This window comes from Procambarus clarkii, chromosome 22, assembly GCF_040958095.1.
Source record: "Procambarus clarkii isolate CNS0578487 chromosome 22, FALCON_Pclarkii_2.0, whole genome shotgun sequence".
NCBI lineage: Eukaryota > Metazoa > Arthropoda > Malacostraca > Decapoda > Cambaridae > Procambarus > Procambarus clarkii.
In genome coordinates, this window is record NC_091171.1 from 36,541,154 (window position 1) to 36,562,570 (window position 21,417).

General features: G+C 43.8%; 1 protein-coding gene across 3 annotated transcripts in view; it reads left to right on the forward strand.

The window, feature by feature from the left end:
* LOC123758865 (protein trapped in endoderm-1) overlaps window positions 1-21,417 on the forward strand; it is a 294,922-nt gene that overhangs the window by 247,940 nt on the left and 25,565 nt on the right. For all 3 annotated transcript variants that reach the window (XM_069328844.1, XM_045743642.2, XM_045743626.2), the window contains one exon: window positions 14,340-15,096. In XM_069328844.1, coding sequence (XP_069184945.1) covers window positions 14,557-15,096 — 540 coding nt within the window. In that variant the 5' untranslated portion in view covers window positions 14,340-14,556. The remainder of the gene's footprint in view (window positions 1-14,339; window positions 15,097-21,417) is intronic.

Sequence of the window (21,417 nt, forward strand, 5' to 3'; positions counted from 1 at the left end):
GGTTCAGTAGTCAAGATGCTGCTTGAGGTTCAGTAGTCAAGATGCTGCTTGAGGTTCAGTAGTCAAGATCCTGCTTGAGGTTCAGTAGTCAAGATGCTGCTTGAGGTTCAGTAGTCAAGATGCTGCTTGAGGTTCAGTAGTCAAGATGCTGGGGGAGATTACTTAGTTCAGATGCTGGTGGAGATTACTTAGTCCAGATGCTGGTAGAGATTACTTAGTCAAGATGCTGGGGGAGATTACTTAGTCAAGATACTGGGGGAGATTACTTTGTCCAGATGCTGGTGGAGATTACTTAGTCCAGATGCTGGTGGAGATTAGCTAGTGAAGACGCTGGTGGAGATTAGCCAATCAAGATGGTTGTGGAGATTACCTAATCAAGTAGCTCGATCGAGGAAATTACCTCGTCGAGATACTGATGGAAATAAAGATGCTGTTAGAGATTAAACAGTCAAGATGTTTGGTCGAAGTTGAGTAGTGAAGATCATGCTGGAGGGTGAGTACTCAAGGTGTTGCTGGTGATCTGAGTAGCCTACATGATGATGATGGTGATGATGATAATGATGATGATGATAATGATGATGATGATAATGATGATGATGATGATGATGATGATGATGATGATGATGATGATGATGATGATGATGATGATGATAATGATGATGATAATGATGATGATGATGATAATGATGATGATGATGATGATAATGATGATGCAAGTTTGAGTGCTCAAGACACTCTCGCGTCTTGGGACCCCCCACTTTCAGGACTCTCTCCTACGTCACCCACTTGAAAATATTTTTTGTAATCGCGTTGACCTGTCGCCCTTACCAACAGTGGTAGCAATCCAATTTTCTTCCCGTGACCTCTTTCGCATACCTATTAGGGGGGGGGGGGACTCTATTGTTGACAAGCCTATAGAGTTAAATGGTTTAATGTAGTGAGTCTATGTAACCTCTTATTTCTCTTCTCTTATTCTCAAGACTCTGCTAATTAATAATTGGCTCTATTTTATAATAATGAGTTATGGCTATATTTATTAATGACCTTTGCTATTTAATAATAGATTCTAGAATTTACGATAATGGGTTCTGCTATTTAAACAAAAATAAAGTTGTAGCAACGTTATTACAACGTAAAAATTAGGCTCGTAGTAACGTTGTGTGTGTGGGGGGCGTTTCCGTCTCCGTTCTATACAAGTACAACCCGTCCTCTTAAAAATAACGTCGCTTTTCGCTCATATGCGCGCTATGGCCAAAAAAAGACGTATTTTGAAATGAAATCGGCTCATAAAAGTGACGTACTGTCCCCGTTTTTTGTTTGAATCCTCTGGCTTACTCGGTATGGTTAGGAAAGGAAACTTACAAATCAACTTTTTTTCATGACGTTTTGAAACTTTAGGAGAATTTCCTGCCCTCCTAACCTATCAGAAGACTCTTAACTTACTGTTTTGGAAACAAAAAATCCAAAATTTAATTTCAAATTTTTTTAATTTTCAAATTACGTCCATTTTTGGCCATACGGACAAACGGCTAAATTCAGACGTAATTTATAGGAGGGGAATTCTCACCTGCATTCTCCCCAGTGGGCACAACATACTTGAGTTGAACCACTGAGTCAACGTTATCGACGTTGATACAACGTTATCGACGTTGATCCAACGTTATCGACGTTGATCCAACGTTATCGACGTTGATCCAACGTTATCGACGTTGATCCAACGTTATCGACGTTGATCCAACGTTATCGACATTGATCCAACGTTATCGACGTTGATCCAACGTTAAATCAACGTCATTTTGTCCAACATGTGCCGGCTGAGTCAGCCCATAGCTTAATTGTCGTCTTGAAATGACGTAACGAGTCCATCCTGACGAAACTTTCACAATAGGCTGTCACAAGTAATTATTTTTCGTGGCTGTAATTATTTTTCCCAAGGCTACAAGTGTTGCTTTGGCCAGTGTTCTGTTGTATTCCACGTATAGCTTCGTGTTCTGTTGTATTCCACGTTATAGCTTCGTGTTCTGTTGTATTCCACGTATAGCTTCGTGTTCTGTTGTATTCCACGTATAGCTTCGTGTTCTGTTGTATTCCACGTTATAGCTTCGTGTTCTGTTGTATTCCATGTATAGCTTCGTGTTCTGTTGTATTCCACGTATAGCTTCGTGTTCTGTTGTATTCCACTTTATAGCTTCGTGTTCTGTTGTATTCCACGTATAGCTTCGTGTTCTGTTGTATTCCACGTATAGCTTCGTGTTCTGTTGTATTCCACGTTATAGCTTCGTGTTCTGTTGTATTCCACGTATAGCTTCGTGTTCTGTTGTATTCCACGTATAGCTTCGTGTTCTGTTGTATTCCACGTATAGCTTCGTGTTCTGTTGTATTCCACTTTATAGCTTCGTGTTCTGTTGTATTCCACGTATAGCTTCGTGTTCTGTTGTATTCCACGTATAGCTTCGTGTTCTGTTGTATTCTACGTATAGCTTCGTGTTCTGTTGTATTCCACGTATAGCTTCGTGTTCTGTTGTATTCCACGTATAGCTTCGTGTTCTGTTGTATTCCACGTATAGCTTCGTGTTCTGTTGTATTCCACGTATAGCTTCGTGTTCTGTTGTATTCCACGTATAGCTTCGTGTTCTGTTGTATTCCACGTATAGCTTCGTGTTCTGTTGTATTCCACTTTATAGCTTCGTGTTCTGTTGAATTCCACGTATAGCTTCGTGTTCTGTTGTATTCCACGTATAGCTTCGTGTTCTGTTGTATTCTACGTATAGCTTCGTGTTCTGTTGTATTCCACGTATAGCTTCGTGTTCTGTTGTATTCCACGTATAGCTTCGTGTTCTGTTGTATTCTACGTATAGCTTTGTGTTCTGTTGTATTCCACGTATAGCTTCGGGTTCTGTTGTATTCCACGTACAGCTTCGTATTCTGTTGTATTCCACGTTATAGCTTCTTGTTCTGTTGTATTCCACGTATAGCTTCGGGTTCTGTTGTATTCCACGTATAGCTTCGTGTTCTGTTGTATTCCACGTATAGCTTCGTGTTCTGTTGTATTCCACGTATAGCTTCGTGTTCTGTTGTATTCCACGTATAGCTTCGTGTTCTGTTGTATTCCACGTATAGCTTCGTGTTCTGTTGTATTCCACGTATAGCTTAGTGTTCTGTTGTATTCCACGTATAGCTTCGTGTTCTGTTGTATTCCACGTATAGCTTCGAGTTCTGTTGTATTCCGCGTATAGCTTCGTGTTCTGTTGTATTCCACGTATAGCTTTGTGTTCTGTTGTATTCCACGTTATAGCTTCGTGTTCTGTTGTATTCCACGTATAGCTTCGTGGTCTGTTGTATTCCACGTTATAGCTTCGTGTTCTGTTGTATTCCACGCATCTTCGTGTTCTTTTGTATTCCACGTATCTTCGTGTTCTTGTACTTCTTGCATTCGACGTCACCTCGTGTTCCGTTACTTGCATTCTACGTCGCCTCGTAAACGATGACTTGTATTCCAAGTAGTTTCGTGTTTACTTTCACTAAAAATTCACTTAATTACTCTACATGCTCCGTAAAGCCTTCCTGGCTTTACGCCTTCTTTTGATAATTACAACTTGATTTATTCAAAGCTTTACAACATTGCTAGAAGCTTTACAACTAAAGGACTTGTGTAGTTAAATAGTTTATTATTGCTCCTCGCTTTTTTTTTTATTATATGTATCAACAAGCTTAGTTGGTACACACACACGCGTGCCCTGCTAACCTTATTCTACATAAGGGGACTACAGACTATAGACCAAGAGCTGGCTCAGTGTTCATCAACTGTACCCACCTTACAGGATGATAGGTCATATCATTCACGGGGGAGGACATGAGACGTAAGTCTAGTTCATCAACTGTACCCACCTTACAGGATGATAGGTCATATCATTCACGGGGGAGGACATGAGACGTAAGTCTAGTTCATCAACTGTACCCACCTTACAGGATGATAGGTCATATCATCCAGGGGGAGGACATGAGACGTAAGTCTAGTTCATCAACTGTACCCACCTTACAGGATGATAGGTCATATCATTCACGGGGGAGGACATGAGACGTAAGTCTAGTTCATCAACTGTACCCACCTTACAGGATGATAGGTCATATCATTCACGGGGGAGGACATGAGACGTAAGTCTAGTTCATCAACTGTACCCACCTTACAGGATGATAGGTCATATCATCCAGGGTATGGACATGAGACGTAAGTCTAGTAGCCTGCACAGGCAAGCTTAGGGTAGCCCACGAGAGATGAGGTAATTGTGAGGAGAAACAGCTAAGCTAGTGTGACTACATTGCGCTGGGAAGGGTTATGAGGACAAGGACGTAGGAGATAAGGACAAGGAGCTCTGAGTACAAGGAGCTGGGGGTATGGAGACAAGGAGTTAGGGTATGAGGACAAGGAGCTTGGGTTAATAGGACAAGGAGCTGGGGTATGAGGACGAGGAGCTGGGGTATGAGGACGAGGAGCTGGGGTATGAGGACGAGGAGCTGGGGTATGAGGACGAGGAGCTGGGGTATGAGGACGAGGAGCTGGGGTATAAGGACAAGGAGCTGGGGTATAAGGACAAGGAGCTGGGGTATGAGGACAAGGAGCTGGGGTATGAGGACGAGGAGCTGGGGTATGAGGACGAGGAGCTGGGGTATAAGGACAAGGAGCTGGGGTATGAGGACAAGGAGCTGGGGTATGAGGACAAGGAGCTGGGGTAATAGGACAAGGAACTGGGATATGAGGACAAGGAGCTGGAGTATAGGGGCAAGGAGCTGGGATATAAGGACGAGGGTATCTGGGGTATGAGGACAAGGTGAAAGTGATACATCGGGAATCGAACGCCGACCCTGTACGATTCTAGGACGTCACTGTGCCAACCGGTCCAAGTGGAGGGGGTCAGAATATCATCCAACATCCGTGACTGAATGAAAGTATCTCTCTTACCATTTTGTCACGATAACTTGATTTCCGACACAGGTAAACCTTAGATACTTGGCTTAATGTTGACATACTTGACTGTAAATAATTTCGGGTGAAATACTATGTAATTTCTGGGCCATCAGTGATAGTTTGATCTCAATGAATAAATAAACTGACAGTGTCATCATTACTATTATTACTCTTCGCAACCTTGAGAAGCTTTCACAAGATTACCAACATCTTGGGGTGGTCCGGGCTATGGAGGCCTCGCTCTGTGCAGGTCAGTGGTTGGGCACTATTCCTTCTCTCCGTCCTTTCCCAGCTCCTTCTCCATATATCCCAGCGCCTTCTTCCTATATACCAACGCCTTCTCCCTATATCCCAGCGCCTTCTCCTTATATTCCAACCTCCTTATATACCAGCGTCTTCTCTTTATATCCCAGCGTCTTCTTATATCTCAGCTCCTCCTTATGTCCCAGTTCCTTCTTATATCCCAGCTCCTTCTATGCCTGTGCCTTGTTCTGATCTCCCACTGCTTCTCCTTACATTTCAGCTCCGTTTCCTATATCCCAGCTCCTTCTCCTTATATCCGAGCTCCTCCTTATATCCCAGCTCCTCCTCCTTATATCCCAGCTCCTCCTCCTTATATCCCAGCTCCTTATCTTCATATCCCTTCCAATCGTTAGACATTCGTCCTGGCTTAGCATTTCGTCCTGGTAATTACCGTACCTTTCAAGAGATCAATAATGCTTAAGGAATTCATTCGTTGCTCAGTGATGCTGCAATGGCTTGTTGAACCATCTCCTGTTTGTCAATAGAACAAGCCATATGATGGGCTCATTCCTCCATACCAATAGAATAAGACTTGTTGGAGTATTGTCGAGCCTCAGCCCCTCCCCCCCCCCCCCACATCTCACATGTCTACCCCCACCTCATCCCCCACGTCACATGTCTACTCACACCTCACCTCACCTCACGTGCCCAGCATCACCCCTCCCTACCACATAGGCCTCACCCCCCCCCCACCCCCCACCCCTTTCTTTCATCTCCCTCAGCACGCAGCTGGCCCTGTGTGCGTGCTTGGTTTAATAAAGGCCTCATAGGTAAAATATTTTTAATAATGTCCATTCCGAACTTGGCCTTTCTTATTACCCTACAAAGTTTGTGTAATAACTTGGCTCAACATTAATGTTCAACCAATATTTTTAAACTTGTCAGCAACTTATATGCATATATATATACATTAGTATATTTGGGTTGCAGCCTTTCTTGTAAACATGTGTTGTTGAATATGACCGAAAGGGTAAGATTAATTATTCTAACACGAAACTTCTCAATATGTCTTATGTTATTCTTATTATGAAAGCTTTAAGTTTTCATCACAATTAAGGTTCAACATTTAGGAGCGAACGTTTTCGTTGAGCTGATTATGCTGACGAGGCTGATCTGGGTAAGGCTCATCAGATGAACAGCATCCTAGCCCCGCCTCTGTCAGCATCCTATAGTACCTCTAAAGAGCATCCCAGCTCCTCGGGGCAACATCATTGCATCTCATATGCATCTCAATGCTAAGACCTCGGAGCAGCATCCTAGCACCTCGGCAACATCCAGCATATCTGGCAGCACCCCTGCCCCCTAGGACAGCATCATAGCACCTAGGACAGCATCCTATCTCACAGGGTAGCATCTCAACATCTTTAACAGCATTCTAGTACAAAGAAAAGCATCCCAGCACGTAGGGTAATATTTTGATGCCTTGCGTAGCATCGAAGCACCTCTGGTAGCATCCCAGCACCTCTGGCAGCATCCCAGCACCTCTGGTAGCATCCCTGGTTGATACCTGGTTGATGGGGTTCTGGGAGTTCTTCTACTCCCCAAGCCCGGCTCGAGGCCAGGCTTGACTTGTGAGAGTTTGGTCCACCAGGCTGTTGCTTGGAGCGGCCCGTAGGCCCACATACCCACCACAGCCCGGTTGGGCCGGAACGTCTTTTAGAAAACAGTCTAATTTTCTCTTGAGATGTCCACGGTTGTTCCGGCAACATTTCTTATAGTCGCTGGGAGGACGTTGAACAACCGCGGACCTCTGATGTTTATACAGTGTTCTCTGATTGTGCCTATGGCACCTCTGCTCTTCACTGGTTCTATTCTGCATTTTCTTCCATATCGTTCACTCCAGTACGTTGTTATTTTACTGTGTAGATTCGGTACTTGTCCCTCCAGTATCTTCCACGTGTATATTATTTGGTATCTCTCTCGTCTCCTTTGGCAGCACCTCTGGTAGCATTCCAGCACATTTGGTAGCATTCCAGCACCTCTGGTAGAATCCCAGCACCTCTGGCAGCATCCCAGCACCTCTGGCAGCATCCCAGCACCTCTGGCAGCATCCCAGAACCTCTGGTAGCATCCCAGCACCTCTGGCAGCATCCCAGCACCTCTGGTAGCATCCCAGCACCTCTGGCAGTATCCCAGCACCTCTGGTAGCATCCCAGCACCTCTGGTAGCATCCCAGCACCTCTGGCAGCATCCCAGCACCTCTGGCAGCATCCCAGCACCTCTGGTAGCATCCCAGCACCTCTGGTAGCATCCCAGCACCTCTGGTAGCATCCCAGCACGTCTGGTAGCATCCCAGCACCTCTAGCAGCATCCCAGCACCTCTGGTAGCATCCCAGCACATTTGGTAGCATTCCAGCACCTCTGGTAGAATCCCAGCACCTCTGGCAGCATCCCAGCACCTCTGGCAGCATCCCAGCACCTCTGGCAGTATCCCAGCACCTCTGGTAGCATCCCAGCACCTCTGGTAGCATCCCAGCACCTCTGGTAGCATCCCAGCACCTCTGGTAGCATCCCAGCACCTCTGGCAGCATCCCAGCACCTCTGGCAGCATCCCAGAACCTCTGGTAGCATCCCAGCACCTCTGGCAGCATCCCAGCACCTCTGGCAGCATCCCAGCACCTCTGGCAGCATCCCAGCACCTCTGGCAGCATCCCAACACCTCTGGAAGCATCCCAGCACCTCTGGCAGCATCCCAGCACCTCTGGCAGCATCCCAGCACCTCTGGCAGCATCCCAGCACCTCTGGCAGCATCCCAGCACCTCTGGCAGCATCCCAGCACCTCTGGTAGCATCCCAGCACCTCTGGTAGCATCCCAGCACCTCTAGCAGCATCCCAGCACCTCTGGCAGCATCCCAGCACCTCTGGTAGCATCCCAGCACCTCTGGCAGCATCCCAGCACCTCTGGTACCATCCCAGCACCTCTGGCAGCATCCCAGCACCTCTGGTAGCATCCCAGCACCTCTGGCAGCATCCCAGCACCTCTGGTACCATCCCAGCACCTCTGGCAGCATCCCAGCACCTCTGGCAGCATCCCAGCACCTCTGGTACCATCCCAGCACCTAAGGGTAATTAAGGCCTATTAATTCTCTAAAGGAGAAACAAGGCTTATCAATTTCCGTAGTATTATTAAAGCCATAACAACCTCCCGACCAGCCAGCCAGCAAGTACAAGTATAATATAAAGGCTGAACACTCTCCGGAAATGAAATAAACTCAGTGAATATACGAGGAAACTCTCAGTGTTAATATACAGAAATTATACACAGCTCTCGGGTGGATATTCCCCCTTATAGGTATGGGTTCGATCCCAGGCGCCGGCGAGAAACAATGGGAAGAGTTTCTTTCACCCTATGCCCCTGTTGCCTAGCAGTAAAATAGGTACCTTGGTGTTAGTCAGCTGTCACGGGCTGCTTCCTGGGGGTGGAGGCCTGGTCGAGGACCGGGCCGCGGGGACACTAAAAATCCCCGAAATCATTTCAAGATAACCTCAAGATAACCTCAAGATAGGTCCTTAAGTTGAATACACACTCCTCGACTGGCTCCAGGATCTTAGTGACTCAAGGAGCTCCGATGGCACAGATCGTATTGACCTATACGTCCTCGGATGGCAATCGAGGGACCGAGTGTTCAGTCCCCCTCGGGCAGGACAGATAAGGTTGGGCACGCGTCCTTACAGCTGAATGCTGCTCCTTGTTCATCGAGTCATTCATATCGTTTCCGGAGAGACAGGCATTTGATTTTGGGCTGCATGACGGGGAAGGAGCTTCGTATCCAAGCTCCTTGTCTTCTTATTCCAGCTCCTTGTCTTCATATTCCAGCTCCTTGGCTTCATATCCCAGCTCCTTGTCTTCATATCCCAGCTCCTTGTCTTCATATTCCAGCTCCTTGTCTTCATATTCCAGCTCCTTGGCTTCATATCCCAGCTCCTTGTCTTCATATCCCAGCTCCTTGTCTTCATATTCCAGCTCCTTGTCTTCATATTCCAGCTCCTTGGCTTCATATCCCAGCTCCTTGTCTTCATATCCCAGCTCCTTGTCTTCATATTCCAGCTCCTTGGCTTCATATCCCAGCTCCTTGTCTTCATATCCCAGCTCCTTGCCTTCATATCCCAGCTCCTTGTCTTCATATCCCAGCTCCTTGTCTTCATATCCCAGCTCCTTGGCTTCATATCCCAGCTCCTTGTCTTCATATCCCAGCTCCTTGTCTTCATATCCTAGCTCCTTGCCTTCATATCCCAGCTCCTTGTCTTCATATCCCAGCTCCTTGTCTTCATATCCCAGCTCCTTGTCTTCATATCCCAGCTCCTTGTCCTCATATCCCAGCTCCTTGTCTTCATATCCCAGCTCCTTGTCTTCATTTTCCAGCTCCTTGTCTTCATATTCCAGCTCCTTGTCTTCATATTCCAGCTCCTTGGCTTCATATCCCAGCTCCTTGTCTTCATATCCCTGCTCCTTGTCTTCATATCCCAGCTCCTTGTCTTCATATCCCAGTTCCTTGTCTTCATATTCCAGCTCCTTGTCTTCATATTCCAGCTCCTTGGCTTCATATCCCAGCTCCTTGTCTTCATATCCCAGCTCCTTGTCTTCATATCCTAGCTCCTTGCCTTCATATCCCAGCTCCTTGTCTTCATATCCCAGCTCCTTGTCTTCATATCCCAGCTCCTTGTCCTCATATCCCAGCTCCTTGTCTTCATATCCTAGCTCCTTGTCTTCATATCCCAGCTCCTTGTCTTCATATCCTAGCTCCTTGCCTTCATATCCCAGCTCCTTGTCTTCATATCCCAGCTCCTTGTCTTCATATCCCAGCTCCTTGTCTTCATATCCCAGCTCCTTGTCTACATATCCTAGCTCCTTGCCTTCATATCCCAACTCCTTGTCTTCATATCCCAGCTCCTTGTCTTCATATCCCAGCTCCTTGTCTTCATATCCCAGCTCCTTGTCCTCATATTCCAGCTCCTTGTCTTCATATCCCAGCTCCTTGTCTTCATATCCCAGCTCCTTGTCCTCATATTCCAGCTCCTTGTCTTCATATCCCAGCTCCTTGCCTTCATATCCCAGCTCCTTGTCTTCATATCCCAGCTCCTTGTCTTCATATCCCAGCTCCTTGTCTTCATATCCCAGCTCCTTGCCTTCATATCCCAGCTCCTTGTCTTCATATTCCAGCTCCTTGTCTTCATATCCTAGCTCCTTGCCTTCATATCCCAGCTCCTTGTCTTCATATCCCAGCTCCTTGTCTTCATATCCCAGCTCCTTGTCTTCATATCCCAGCTCCTTGTCCTCATATCCCAGCTCCTTGTCTTCATATCCCAGCTCCTTGTCCTCATATTCCAGCTCCTTGTCTTCATATCCCAGCTCCTTGTCCTCATATCCCAGCTCCTTGTCTTCATATCCCAGCTCCTTGTCCTCATATTCCAGCTCCTTGTCTTCATATATCCCAGCTCCTTATCCTCATATCCCAGCTCCTTGTCCTCATATCCCAGCGCCTTATCCTCATATCCCAGCTCCTTGTCCTCATACCCCTTTTAATTTATATAAAGTCGTACTGGCTTAGCGTAGCTGCTCATAATTACTTTAGTCTCTAAAAAATGAACAGTAGTTGAATCATTACATTCATATTATAATAACCATTAATCATAATACTCAGACCTCATTATTCGTCATAAAGTACAAGATATGGAGTCAGTAAAATGACATCAATCATTGACGACAACTAACGCGAATAAACAACTCATCAATTAGGAAATATTAAAATTGACTATGGGTAGTTTAGCAACAAGAAACACATTAATTGTATATAATCACAACACTGCATGTATCAACGGCAAACAAATACAGTTTACTTCTACAGTTTACAGTTTATCTATTATTCATTGTTGCTGTTTATCTCCACTTCAAACAATATACTGTATTCTCCCAGATAGTTGTTGATATTCTGTACGTTGTTGTTGTTGTGGTTGTAGATTCAGCTCCTCGGAATAAAAGTTCCAAGTAGCACGGGCTATGGTGAGCCCGTAGTGGACTTACCTGGCACAGGAGCGGTGCTGTAACTGATATTCTGTATGCTTTATCATACCTTTATTGAAAGTTGCGTTCAAGTGTTTTTGTTGGGGGAAAAAACTTGTGGGAAGATAGGGAGAGAGGAAGGGTAAAGGGTGAGGGGTCCCGGGCGCCGCCGGGTATCCCCGTCCCAGAATAATATATACAACTACGGCCATCTTCTTCTTACGGGCACCCCCTCTCCTGTGCCAGATAAGTCCATTATGGGCTCACCATAGCCAGTGCTACTTGGAACTTTTTGTTCCAAGTACCGAATCTTAAACAACGACAACATCCCTACGGGCTATTCATGCCCGTGCCACCTCTTGGGGTGGCTCAATCTTCATCAATCAGTCCATCATCTCCGAGTAATGGTCCGCGCTCAGTGTGGATGCTAGTCTCATCGCTGGTAACTAGGCAACAACGAGCCCTCGTGAATCACCTGTTATACAATCCCGCCATTTCGTCAAAGACACGAGTAATCACAGATATTATGTAAATATGGGACGATATCTCTCTCTCTCTCTCTCTCTCTCTCTCTCTCTCTCTCTCTCTCTCTCTCTCTCTCTCTCTCTCTCTCTCTCTCTCTCTCTCTCTCTCTCTCTCTCTCTCTCTCTCTCTCTCTCTCTCTCTCTCTCTCTCTCTCTCTCTCTCTCTCTCTCTCTCTCTCTCTCTCTCTCTGGCTCTCTCTCTGGCTCTCTCTCTGGCTCTCTGGCTCTCTCTCTGGCTCTCTGGCTCTCTCTCTGGCTCTCTGGCTCTCTCTCTGGCTCTCTGGCTCTCTCTCTGGCTCTCTGGCTCTCTCTCTGGCTCTCTGGCTCTCTGTCTCTCTCTCTGGCTCTCTGGCTCTCTCTCGCTCTCTTTCGCTCTCTCTGGCTCTCTCTCGCTCTCTTTCGCTCTCTCTGGCTCTCTCTCGCTCTCTTTCGCTCTCTCTGGCTCTCTCGCACCAGTGAGACTTCTAGCTGACCTGTAGAGGAGTGTTCTACCTTCTCGACTCACAATGGGGGGTCACTGTTTAATTAGCAGTAAACAGTACCCAGGAAGTTAGTTATAACTGTATTGGGGTTGCATGCAAAACTCAGTAATTCAACCTGGGGGGGGGAGACCTCAATATAGGCGCAGGCTTCCTGTCCCCGACAATGGGAATGATTAATACCACAGATTAGTGTTATTATTGGGTTTTCATCTGTGGTCGGGGTTCAGATACGGGGCATCGCATCCCGTTCCGAACACAGCTCACGCATCCGTAATACACCTCAGAGAAGTCAAATTCCCGTACACGCATGCTGCGTACCACGTAGCAGGTATGCACTTGTATTCCAAGTGTCGAACAAAATGGTTCGACCCCCTCTCTCCTCCCCCCGGTTTACCACCACCTCCCCCTGGTTTACCACCACCTCCCCCCGGTTTACCACCACCTCCCCCCGGTTTACCACCACCTTCCCCCGGTTTACCACCACCTCCCCCCCCCCCCCCCCACCAACTGTGGGGAAAAACTGACTAGTGGGATTTTATTATTTATTTTAATTAATGTTAATTTATTTATTAAATAAGTTATAATTAATTTGTTATTAATTTATTTCTTACGATAGTGGACTGTATGGTTTAAATTTGTCCCACTAGTAGTTTCTCTTCACATAATGGGGGGGGGGTTAATTATTAAATTTAGTTATCCCATATTTAAATGGTTAATTAACATTGTTAATGTCACTAAACTGTAATAAAACAGATATTGTTAGTGAGAGTGAATTAAAGCCTTATTTGACTAGAAGGCTTCAACATACAGGTGTAGAACACGTGAGTAGGCCAGTCAGACTCGTGTGTCGTGCCCATGGCATCGTTGTGTACAGGACGGGATAAGATCGGTCACGTGGGTATGTCTATGGGCGACTCCACATTAGTAACTCCACGTCTCAATTTACCTGCCAACATTACGGGCTCACCATAGCCCGTGCTACATGGACACTTCGTTCTGAGTAGTTACATCTGAAATAACAACAACCTGCCAACGAGTGAAATTTGCTACACATAAAGTATTCATTTTATATGTAAATTAATTATATACTGAAATAAAGGATGTTATTAAATTTGCTCACCCTTGGTAATTTTTGGGTCATGAGGCATAACCGCAACAGCACATTAATATTACTTGACCTAAATTCATAAATAATACTGTATGGGTACAATGCCTTCCCTGGAAGCAATGGTGTATATTTGTGCTGCCCAACTCCTCGAAAATCACGGGAGACATCTCCCGTCACGCAGGGTGCAGTCGCACCTCCACAGATCTCCAGTATCAGCTATTGATACTGGTAATGGCTCAAAAGGGGCCACCACTTACGGGCTATTCATGCCCGTGCCACCTTTTGGGTGGCTTAATCTTCATCAATCAATCAATCCTCGAGAATAACTTGATCACAAATACTCGGGATGACAACACGACACGTTTACCGTTCCCGGCTACTCCCTTCCACTACTCTCATCCGCATCTTCTCCAGATGTGTTTACATAAAGAAAAGGAAAGATTTATGTTTATGTTTAATTTATTTTAGTACTGGTAATTTTAAGTTCGTTCCATGGAAAAGTTTTCATGATAATTGCAATTCAGAGACTGATTTTTTTTAAGATTAATTGATTAATTATATTGGTACTACATTTATTTCTGCGACGCAGAAACATAATCCGCGTTTTCTAGAAGAAAATTTCACAGCAACTAGTTTCTCTTTATGAGTAATTAACGTAATTTGATATTTAATTAACACAAACTCAGCAGCAATAGTATTTTCTGCATATTGTTTTGGAAGTTAGTAATTCATGCGTAATTTCCGACAAGAACTCCTCGACCCATTATCAGCTGCAACCTATAAACATCAACTTGCTCGATAACACCTACAGCGTAGATGTTTCAACTAGGTTGAATCCTTGATTGGCCAATATGGTTTATATTTCAAACATATACGTATTTAATCCCTAAGGTGCACACAATGCATGGAAAGGGTCATATCTTGTATGATAATGGTGTTCTCTCTCTTATTACAGGACCAGAAAACCGAGGAAGACTTCGGGGAACATTGTGATGTCCAGAAGATAATGAGAAGAGTTAGCACTGCTTTATAAGACAACATTACGTGAATTTTGAGGAATAATTAACATGAAGCTGTTCTTGGAACTCATATGTAGAGAAGTCTATAAGTGAAGAGATACAAGTGGCAGCTTCAGCTTAAGAACGATGTAGAAGAGATCGGAGTTGAGCTTGATGATGAACGGAACTGTGGAGGAGAGTCCTGACACCACAGTGCCTGAGGCGTGGATCGTGGCGGCTCAAGGGTGGGCGTGGACGGTGTCCTGCGTGGGCGGCGTCGGTAACCTTGTCACCATCTCCACCATCGCCCACCAGCTGTACCTCGGACGGTTGTGGAGACGACACTACCAGTGTGGCCACAGGGCCGGACGTCCAGTGGTCGCTCTGGAAGGTGATACATTACTTCTGCTGCACCTCAGCTTCTGTGACTTCCTCTACTGCGCCGTCAACCTTCCGTTAACAGCAATCACTTATAACTACGCCATCGGACTCTCAGACACGGTGCCCAGCAAGAGTTTCTGCACGGGTGCTGCGTTATTCAGATACATCAACGCCCTGGCCGAGTGGACAACGCTTGGTCTGCTGACGGTTCAACGCTGCGTGGATCTGGGACGCTCCAGGGGCGCTAGGTTCTTCAGACCACGCCCGACCATTTCCTTCATCGTGGCCATCTGGCTGGGCAGCGTCCTTCTCCAGATGGACGCCATCGTTCAGGTCAGTTGATGACTCTGATATTTAACTTGCAATCTTCCAAGCTTGGTGTCCTTTTATAATTATTATTTAATTTGCAATATCTTTATAAGCAGGAAAGCAATAGTCTCTCCCACCCTCAAGAGTTAGGAAATATCCACCACTAAAAACGTCCGTCCTTTGAGCTCATCTGACCAAACTGTAAGCTGACATCCGGTCAGTTTGCAGTTTGTGTAGTGAAGTCATTGTACTGCAAGGGAAGTGGTTGTTGTTGGGTGGGGTTCAGGGGTTATAGGAGGTACTTCTGTGCATCAAGTTTATTAATTTGCAGGTGGGCTGTTCCGAGCCTTTCTCTGGCGGTTGATTTTGCAAGATTACTATTCATCATAGGTCTGCAACATCCATTTGCAATTATAAATATGTATGATTAATAATCATCAATGATTTTCTGTACGCTGTGCTTCAGCTCCTGGGTTCTGACTAAGGCTTTATCTATCAATTTACTTACCAGCTTAACCTCACTGGTTACTGTGTTGAGTTTTGCTTTGGGTCCCATTCAAAGACTCACCCATCCATTTACTGTTCAGCTTAACTTCCTCGATTCTTTTTCTTTCTGGTACCATTACACAGCATTTCACGACCCACTTTATGTCGACCTTAACCTCACTGATCATTACATCAAGCTTTAGCTCCTTACCCCGGTCCACAGGCTTCCCCATATAACTTGTATGTATGTATGTATGTATGTATGTATGTATGTATGTATGTATGTATGTATGTATGTATGTATGTATGTATGTATGTATGTATGTATGTGTTATTAGTATGTATGAATGTGTGTTATTTGTATGTATGTATGTATGTATGTATGTATGTATGTATGTATGTATGTATGTATGTATGTATGTATGTATGTATGTATGTATGTATGTATGTATGTATGTGTTATTAGTATGCATGTATGTATGTATGTATGTATGTATGTATGTATGTATGTATGTATGTATGTATGTATGTGTGTATGTATGTATGTATGTATGTATGTATGTATGTATGTATGTATGTATGTATGTATGTATGTATGTATGTATGTATGTATGTATGTGTTATTAGTATGTATGTATGTGTGTTATTTGTATGTATGTATGTATGTATGTATGTATGTATGTATGTATGTATGTATGTATGTATGTATGTATGTATGTATGTATGTATGTATGTATGTATGTTTGTATGTATGTATGTATGTATGTATGTATGTATGTGTTATTTGTATGTATGTATGTGTGTTAGTGTGTGTGTGTGTGTGTATGTATGTATGTATGTATGTATGTATGTATGTATGTATGTATGTGTGTATGTATGTATGTATGTATGTATGTATGTATGTATGTATGTATGTATGTATGTGTTATTTTGCATATTTGTGAATGTGAGCTTGCAATTAGTATTTATAATTCTAGTTTCTTAAAAAAAAAAAATCAAAATTTAATTTACAATTTGAATAACTATGTTAAAAATAATTGATGTTTTACAATCAAAAATGAATTCCATTAGTATTCACATCTTTATTTACACACACGTATCCCACGAAAACATACACATACATCACAAACACACAAACACGTCCACAACACTAACACAAACGACCTCACTCCAAACATATAACTCTAAAAATCCCTTTTAAAAACTTCTATCGGATTTCACGCACTGTTGTTCATACAATTAAATTTATTAAACAAAATATATACTCCCTTTTGCCCTATTTCCATTCATCAAAATAGATCCAATAAAACAGATAATTCGAATATTAGCACGTACATTAAAGATTAAATCACTTACAGTGGTTTACTACGCCATCGGTTTACAAATCGAGAGATCCGGGTTTAATCCCTCGGACCGAACAGACACGGTTGGGCACCGTTCCATTGACCTGATACTTCTGTTCACCTATCTATAAATAAGTACCCGGGATTTAGACAACTGTTGTGGGTGTAGCATCCTTGTGAGGGTCAATATAGTTGGTCCAGCTGCAGCGGAGGGTGGGGAGTGGGGGGAGTGAGGGGAGGGGCTTACACCTGATGCCTCTATTCACCTATCAATAAAAAAAGATAACTGGAAGTTGGACAACTGATGTGGGGTTGCATACGGAGGAAGATCAGTAGGTGACCTAGGAATGTGACCTCGATAAGCCTTATACAGACTTTCTGTCCCCCCCCCACCCCCCCCGACAATGGTAAAACAATCCCATATATGCATAGTGTGTGTGTGTGTTTTTAAGCAAATTATATAGCAATATATGTTATTATATAACATATATTGCACAATATTACTGATGCCTTTCCCTCGCTTGTCCGGTTACAATCGGGTTTAATGGCCAACTGCATCATTATATATATGGTACGTTCCACCGCCTAAATCTGGACTTGATGAAATAGTTGACTATGAAACCCGAATGCACCCGAGCAGGGGATAGAATCAGTTGGAAAAATGCTGTCCCTTGCATTTGTGGAGTGTGTACACACACACATATATATTTGTGGTGTGCATACACACACACACACACACACACACACACACACACACACACACACACACACACACACACACACACACACACACACACACACACACACACACACACACACACACACATATATATATATATATATATATATATATATATATATATATATATATATATATATATATATGTGTGTGTGTGTGTGTGTGTGTGTACTCACCTAGTTGTACTCACCTAATTGTACTCACCTAATTGTGCTTGCGGGGGTTGAGCTCTGGCTCTTTGGTCCCGCCTCTCAACCGTCAATCAACTGGTGTACAGATTCCTGAGCCTACTGGGCTCTATCATATCTACATTTGAAACTGTGTATGGAGTCAGCCTCCGCCACATCACTTCCTAATGCATTCCATTTACTAACTACTCTGACACTGAAAAAGTTCTTTCTAACGTCTCTGTGGCTCATTTGGGTACTCAGCTTCCACCTGTGTCCCCTTGTTCGCGTCCCACCAGTGTTGAATAGTTCATCCTTGTTTACCCGGTCGATTCCCCTGAGGATTTTGTAGGTTGTGATCATGTCCCCCCTTACTCTTCTGTCTTCCAGTGTCGTAAGGTGCATTTCCCGCAGCCTTTCCTCATAACTCATGCCTCTTAGTTCTGGGACTAGTCGAGTAGCATACCTTTGGACTTTTTCCAGCTTCGTCTTGTGCTTGACAAGGTACGGGCTCCATGCTGGGGCCGCATACTCCAGGATTGGTCTTACATATGTGGTGTACAAGATTCTGAATGATTCCTTACACAGGTTCCTGAACGCCGTTCTGATGTTAGCCAGCCTCGCATATGCCGCAGACGTTATTATCTTTATGTGGGCTTCAGGAGACAGGTTTGGTGTGATATCAACTCCTAAATCTTTCTCTCTGTCTGTTTCATTAAGTACTTCATCTCCTATTCTGTATCCTGTGCCTGGCCTCCTGTTTCCACTGCCTAGTTTCATTACTTTGCATTTACTCGGGTTGAACTTCAACAGCCATTTGTTGGACCATTCACTCAGTCTATCCAGGTCATCTTGTAGCCTCCTACTATCATCCTCTGTTTCAATCCTCCTCATAATTTTTGCATCGTCGGCAAACATTGAGAGGAACGAATCTATACCCTCTGGGAGATCATTTACATATACCAGAAACAGTATAGGTCCAAGGACTGACCCCTGCGGGACTCCACTTGTGACGTCTCGCCAATCTGAGACCTCACCCCTCACACAGACTCGTTGTCTCCTGTTGCTTAGGTACTCTTCTATCCACCGGAGTACCTTCCCTCTCACTCCAGCCTGCATCTCCAACTTTCGCACTAGCCTCTTGTGTTGCACTGTATCAAAGGCTTTCTGACAATCCAAAAATATGCAGTCTGCCCACCCTTCTCTTTCTTGCCTTATTTTTGTTGCCTGGTCGTAGAATTCAAGTAACCCTGTGAGGCAGGACCTGCCATCCCTGAACCCATGTTGATGCTGTGTTACAAAGTTCCTTCGCTCCAGATGCCCCACTAGTTTTTTTCGCACAATCTTCCCCATCAGCTTGCATGGTATGCAGGTTAGGGACACTGGCCTGTAGTTCAGTGCCTCCTGTCTATCCCCTTTCTTGTATATCGGGACTACGTTAGCTGCTTTCCAAATATCTGGCAGTTCCCCTGTTGCCAGTGATTTGTTATACAATATGGAGAGTGGTAGGCACAGTTCTCTTGCTCCTTCCTTTAGAACCCAAGGGGAGATTCCATCTGGGCCTATAGCCTTCGTCACGTCCAACTCTTGTAAACACTTCCTTACTTCCCCACTGGTAATCTCAAACTCTTCCAGTGGTTCCTGGTTAGTTATTCCCTCACTTACCTCTGGAATTTCTCCTTGCTCTAAGGTGAAGACCTCCTGGAATTTCTTATTCAATTCCTCACACACTTCCTTGTCATTTGTAGTGAATCCTTCCGCCCCTATCCTTAATCTCATAACCTGTTCCTTTACTGTTGTTTTTTCTCCTAATGTGGCTATGCAACAATTTAGGCTGAGTCTTTGCCTTGCTTGCGATGTCATTTTCGTATTGTCTTTCTGCCTCTCTTCTCATCCTGACATATTCATTCCTGGCATTCTGGTATCTTTCTCTGCTCTCCAGTGTCCTGTTATTCCTATAGTTTCTCCATGCCCTTTTACTTTGCTGCTTAGCTAGCCTACATCTCTGATTAAACCATGGGTTTCTCATCTTCATTTCTCTGTTTTCCTTTTGGACTGGGACAAACTTGTTTGCTGCGTCCTTGCACTTCTGCGTGATGTAATCCATCATATCTTGGGCCGTCTTTCCCCTGAAAGACCGGGCCGTCTTTACCCTGAAAGACCGGGCCGTCTTTCCCCCCTCCCCTGTGTGTGTGTGTGTGTGTATGTGTGTATGTGTGTGTGTGTGTATGTGTGGGTGTGTGTGTGTGTGTGTGTGTGTGTGTGTGTGTGTGTGTGTGTGTGTGTGTGTGTGTGTGTGTGTGTGTGTGTGTGTGTGTGTGTGTGTGTGTGTGTGTGTGTGTGTGTGATAGAGGTACTTGGGACATTTTATGATCTAAAAATGCATGAATATTGAAGGAAATAGTATGCAAATTTCATTGCATAATAAAAAACAATAATTTAATGGCGAGTGCTCGGTAGAAATAGTGCTGGTTTGTGTTGACTCTGAATACGTTTGTGTTTATAGCAAACTGTGTGATGTATGGAAAGATATATTATCATGATATATGATATATGATATATGATATATGATATAAGTATCGAAATGCTATTATGAGCAGTGTTATCAGAATGAGCATTTTAAATGCAAAATTGCACTTTCTTCCCCCATCACTCAACTTGCTTAACACACCCTTAAAATGCACAACATACACAAAATGCATACAAACCAAAAGACAAATACACTGCACAGCACTCTAAGCAAATACACACATACTTACACATGCACACAATACACACACACACACAACACACACACACATGCACACAATACACACACACACACACACACAACACATACACACACACACACACACACACACACACAACACATACACACACACACACACACACACACACACACACACACACACACACACACACACACAACACATACATATGACGCTGAAAAATTTAACCGGTCCCAAAACTTGGCCCAAAGCCTAAGCTGCGGTTTACTGTTAGGACAGTCAACCTCTGAAGGGAATATTAAGGCCATTACAATATCTTACTGACCAACCAGTAAGTTTGGTGTTAGGTTTAAGACCTGTCAACCTCTGGAGAGCTGTCAAGGCGCCACAGTAGCCAACTGTTCATCTAGCAAGTATAATTTAGTCCTGGATATTGTCGAAGTAAACATCTCGAGGTATATATACAATAATGATAATGATAATACTACTACTACTACTACTAATAATAATAATAATAGTAATAATAATAATAATAATAATAATAATAGTAATAATAATAATAATAATAAATGATAATAATAATAATAATAATAATAATAATAGTAATAATAATAATAATAATAAATAATAATAATAATAATAATAATAATCACCATATGCCTAATTCTAACCTTAAAATATATTCGTAAGTTTTAAGACAAAATATTCGTCACTTTTCTTCATAAAATGCATAATCAGATATATATATATATATATATATATATATATATATATATATATATATATATATATATATATATAATGCTCTAATGCGTTATGCGTGGTTTCCTCCGAGGCTATGGGTCCCCCTTCTTCCAGCTAGAGGTGGTACTCCCTTCCAT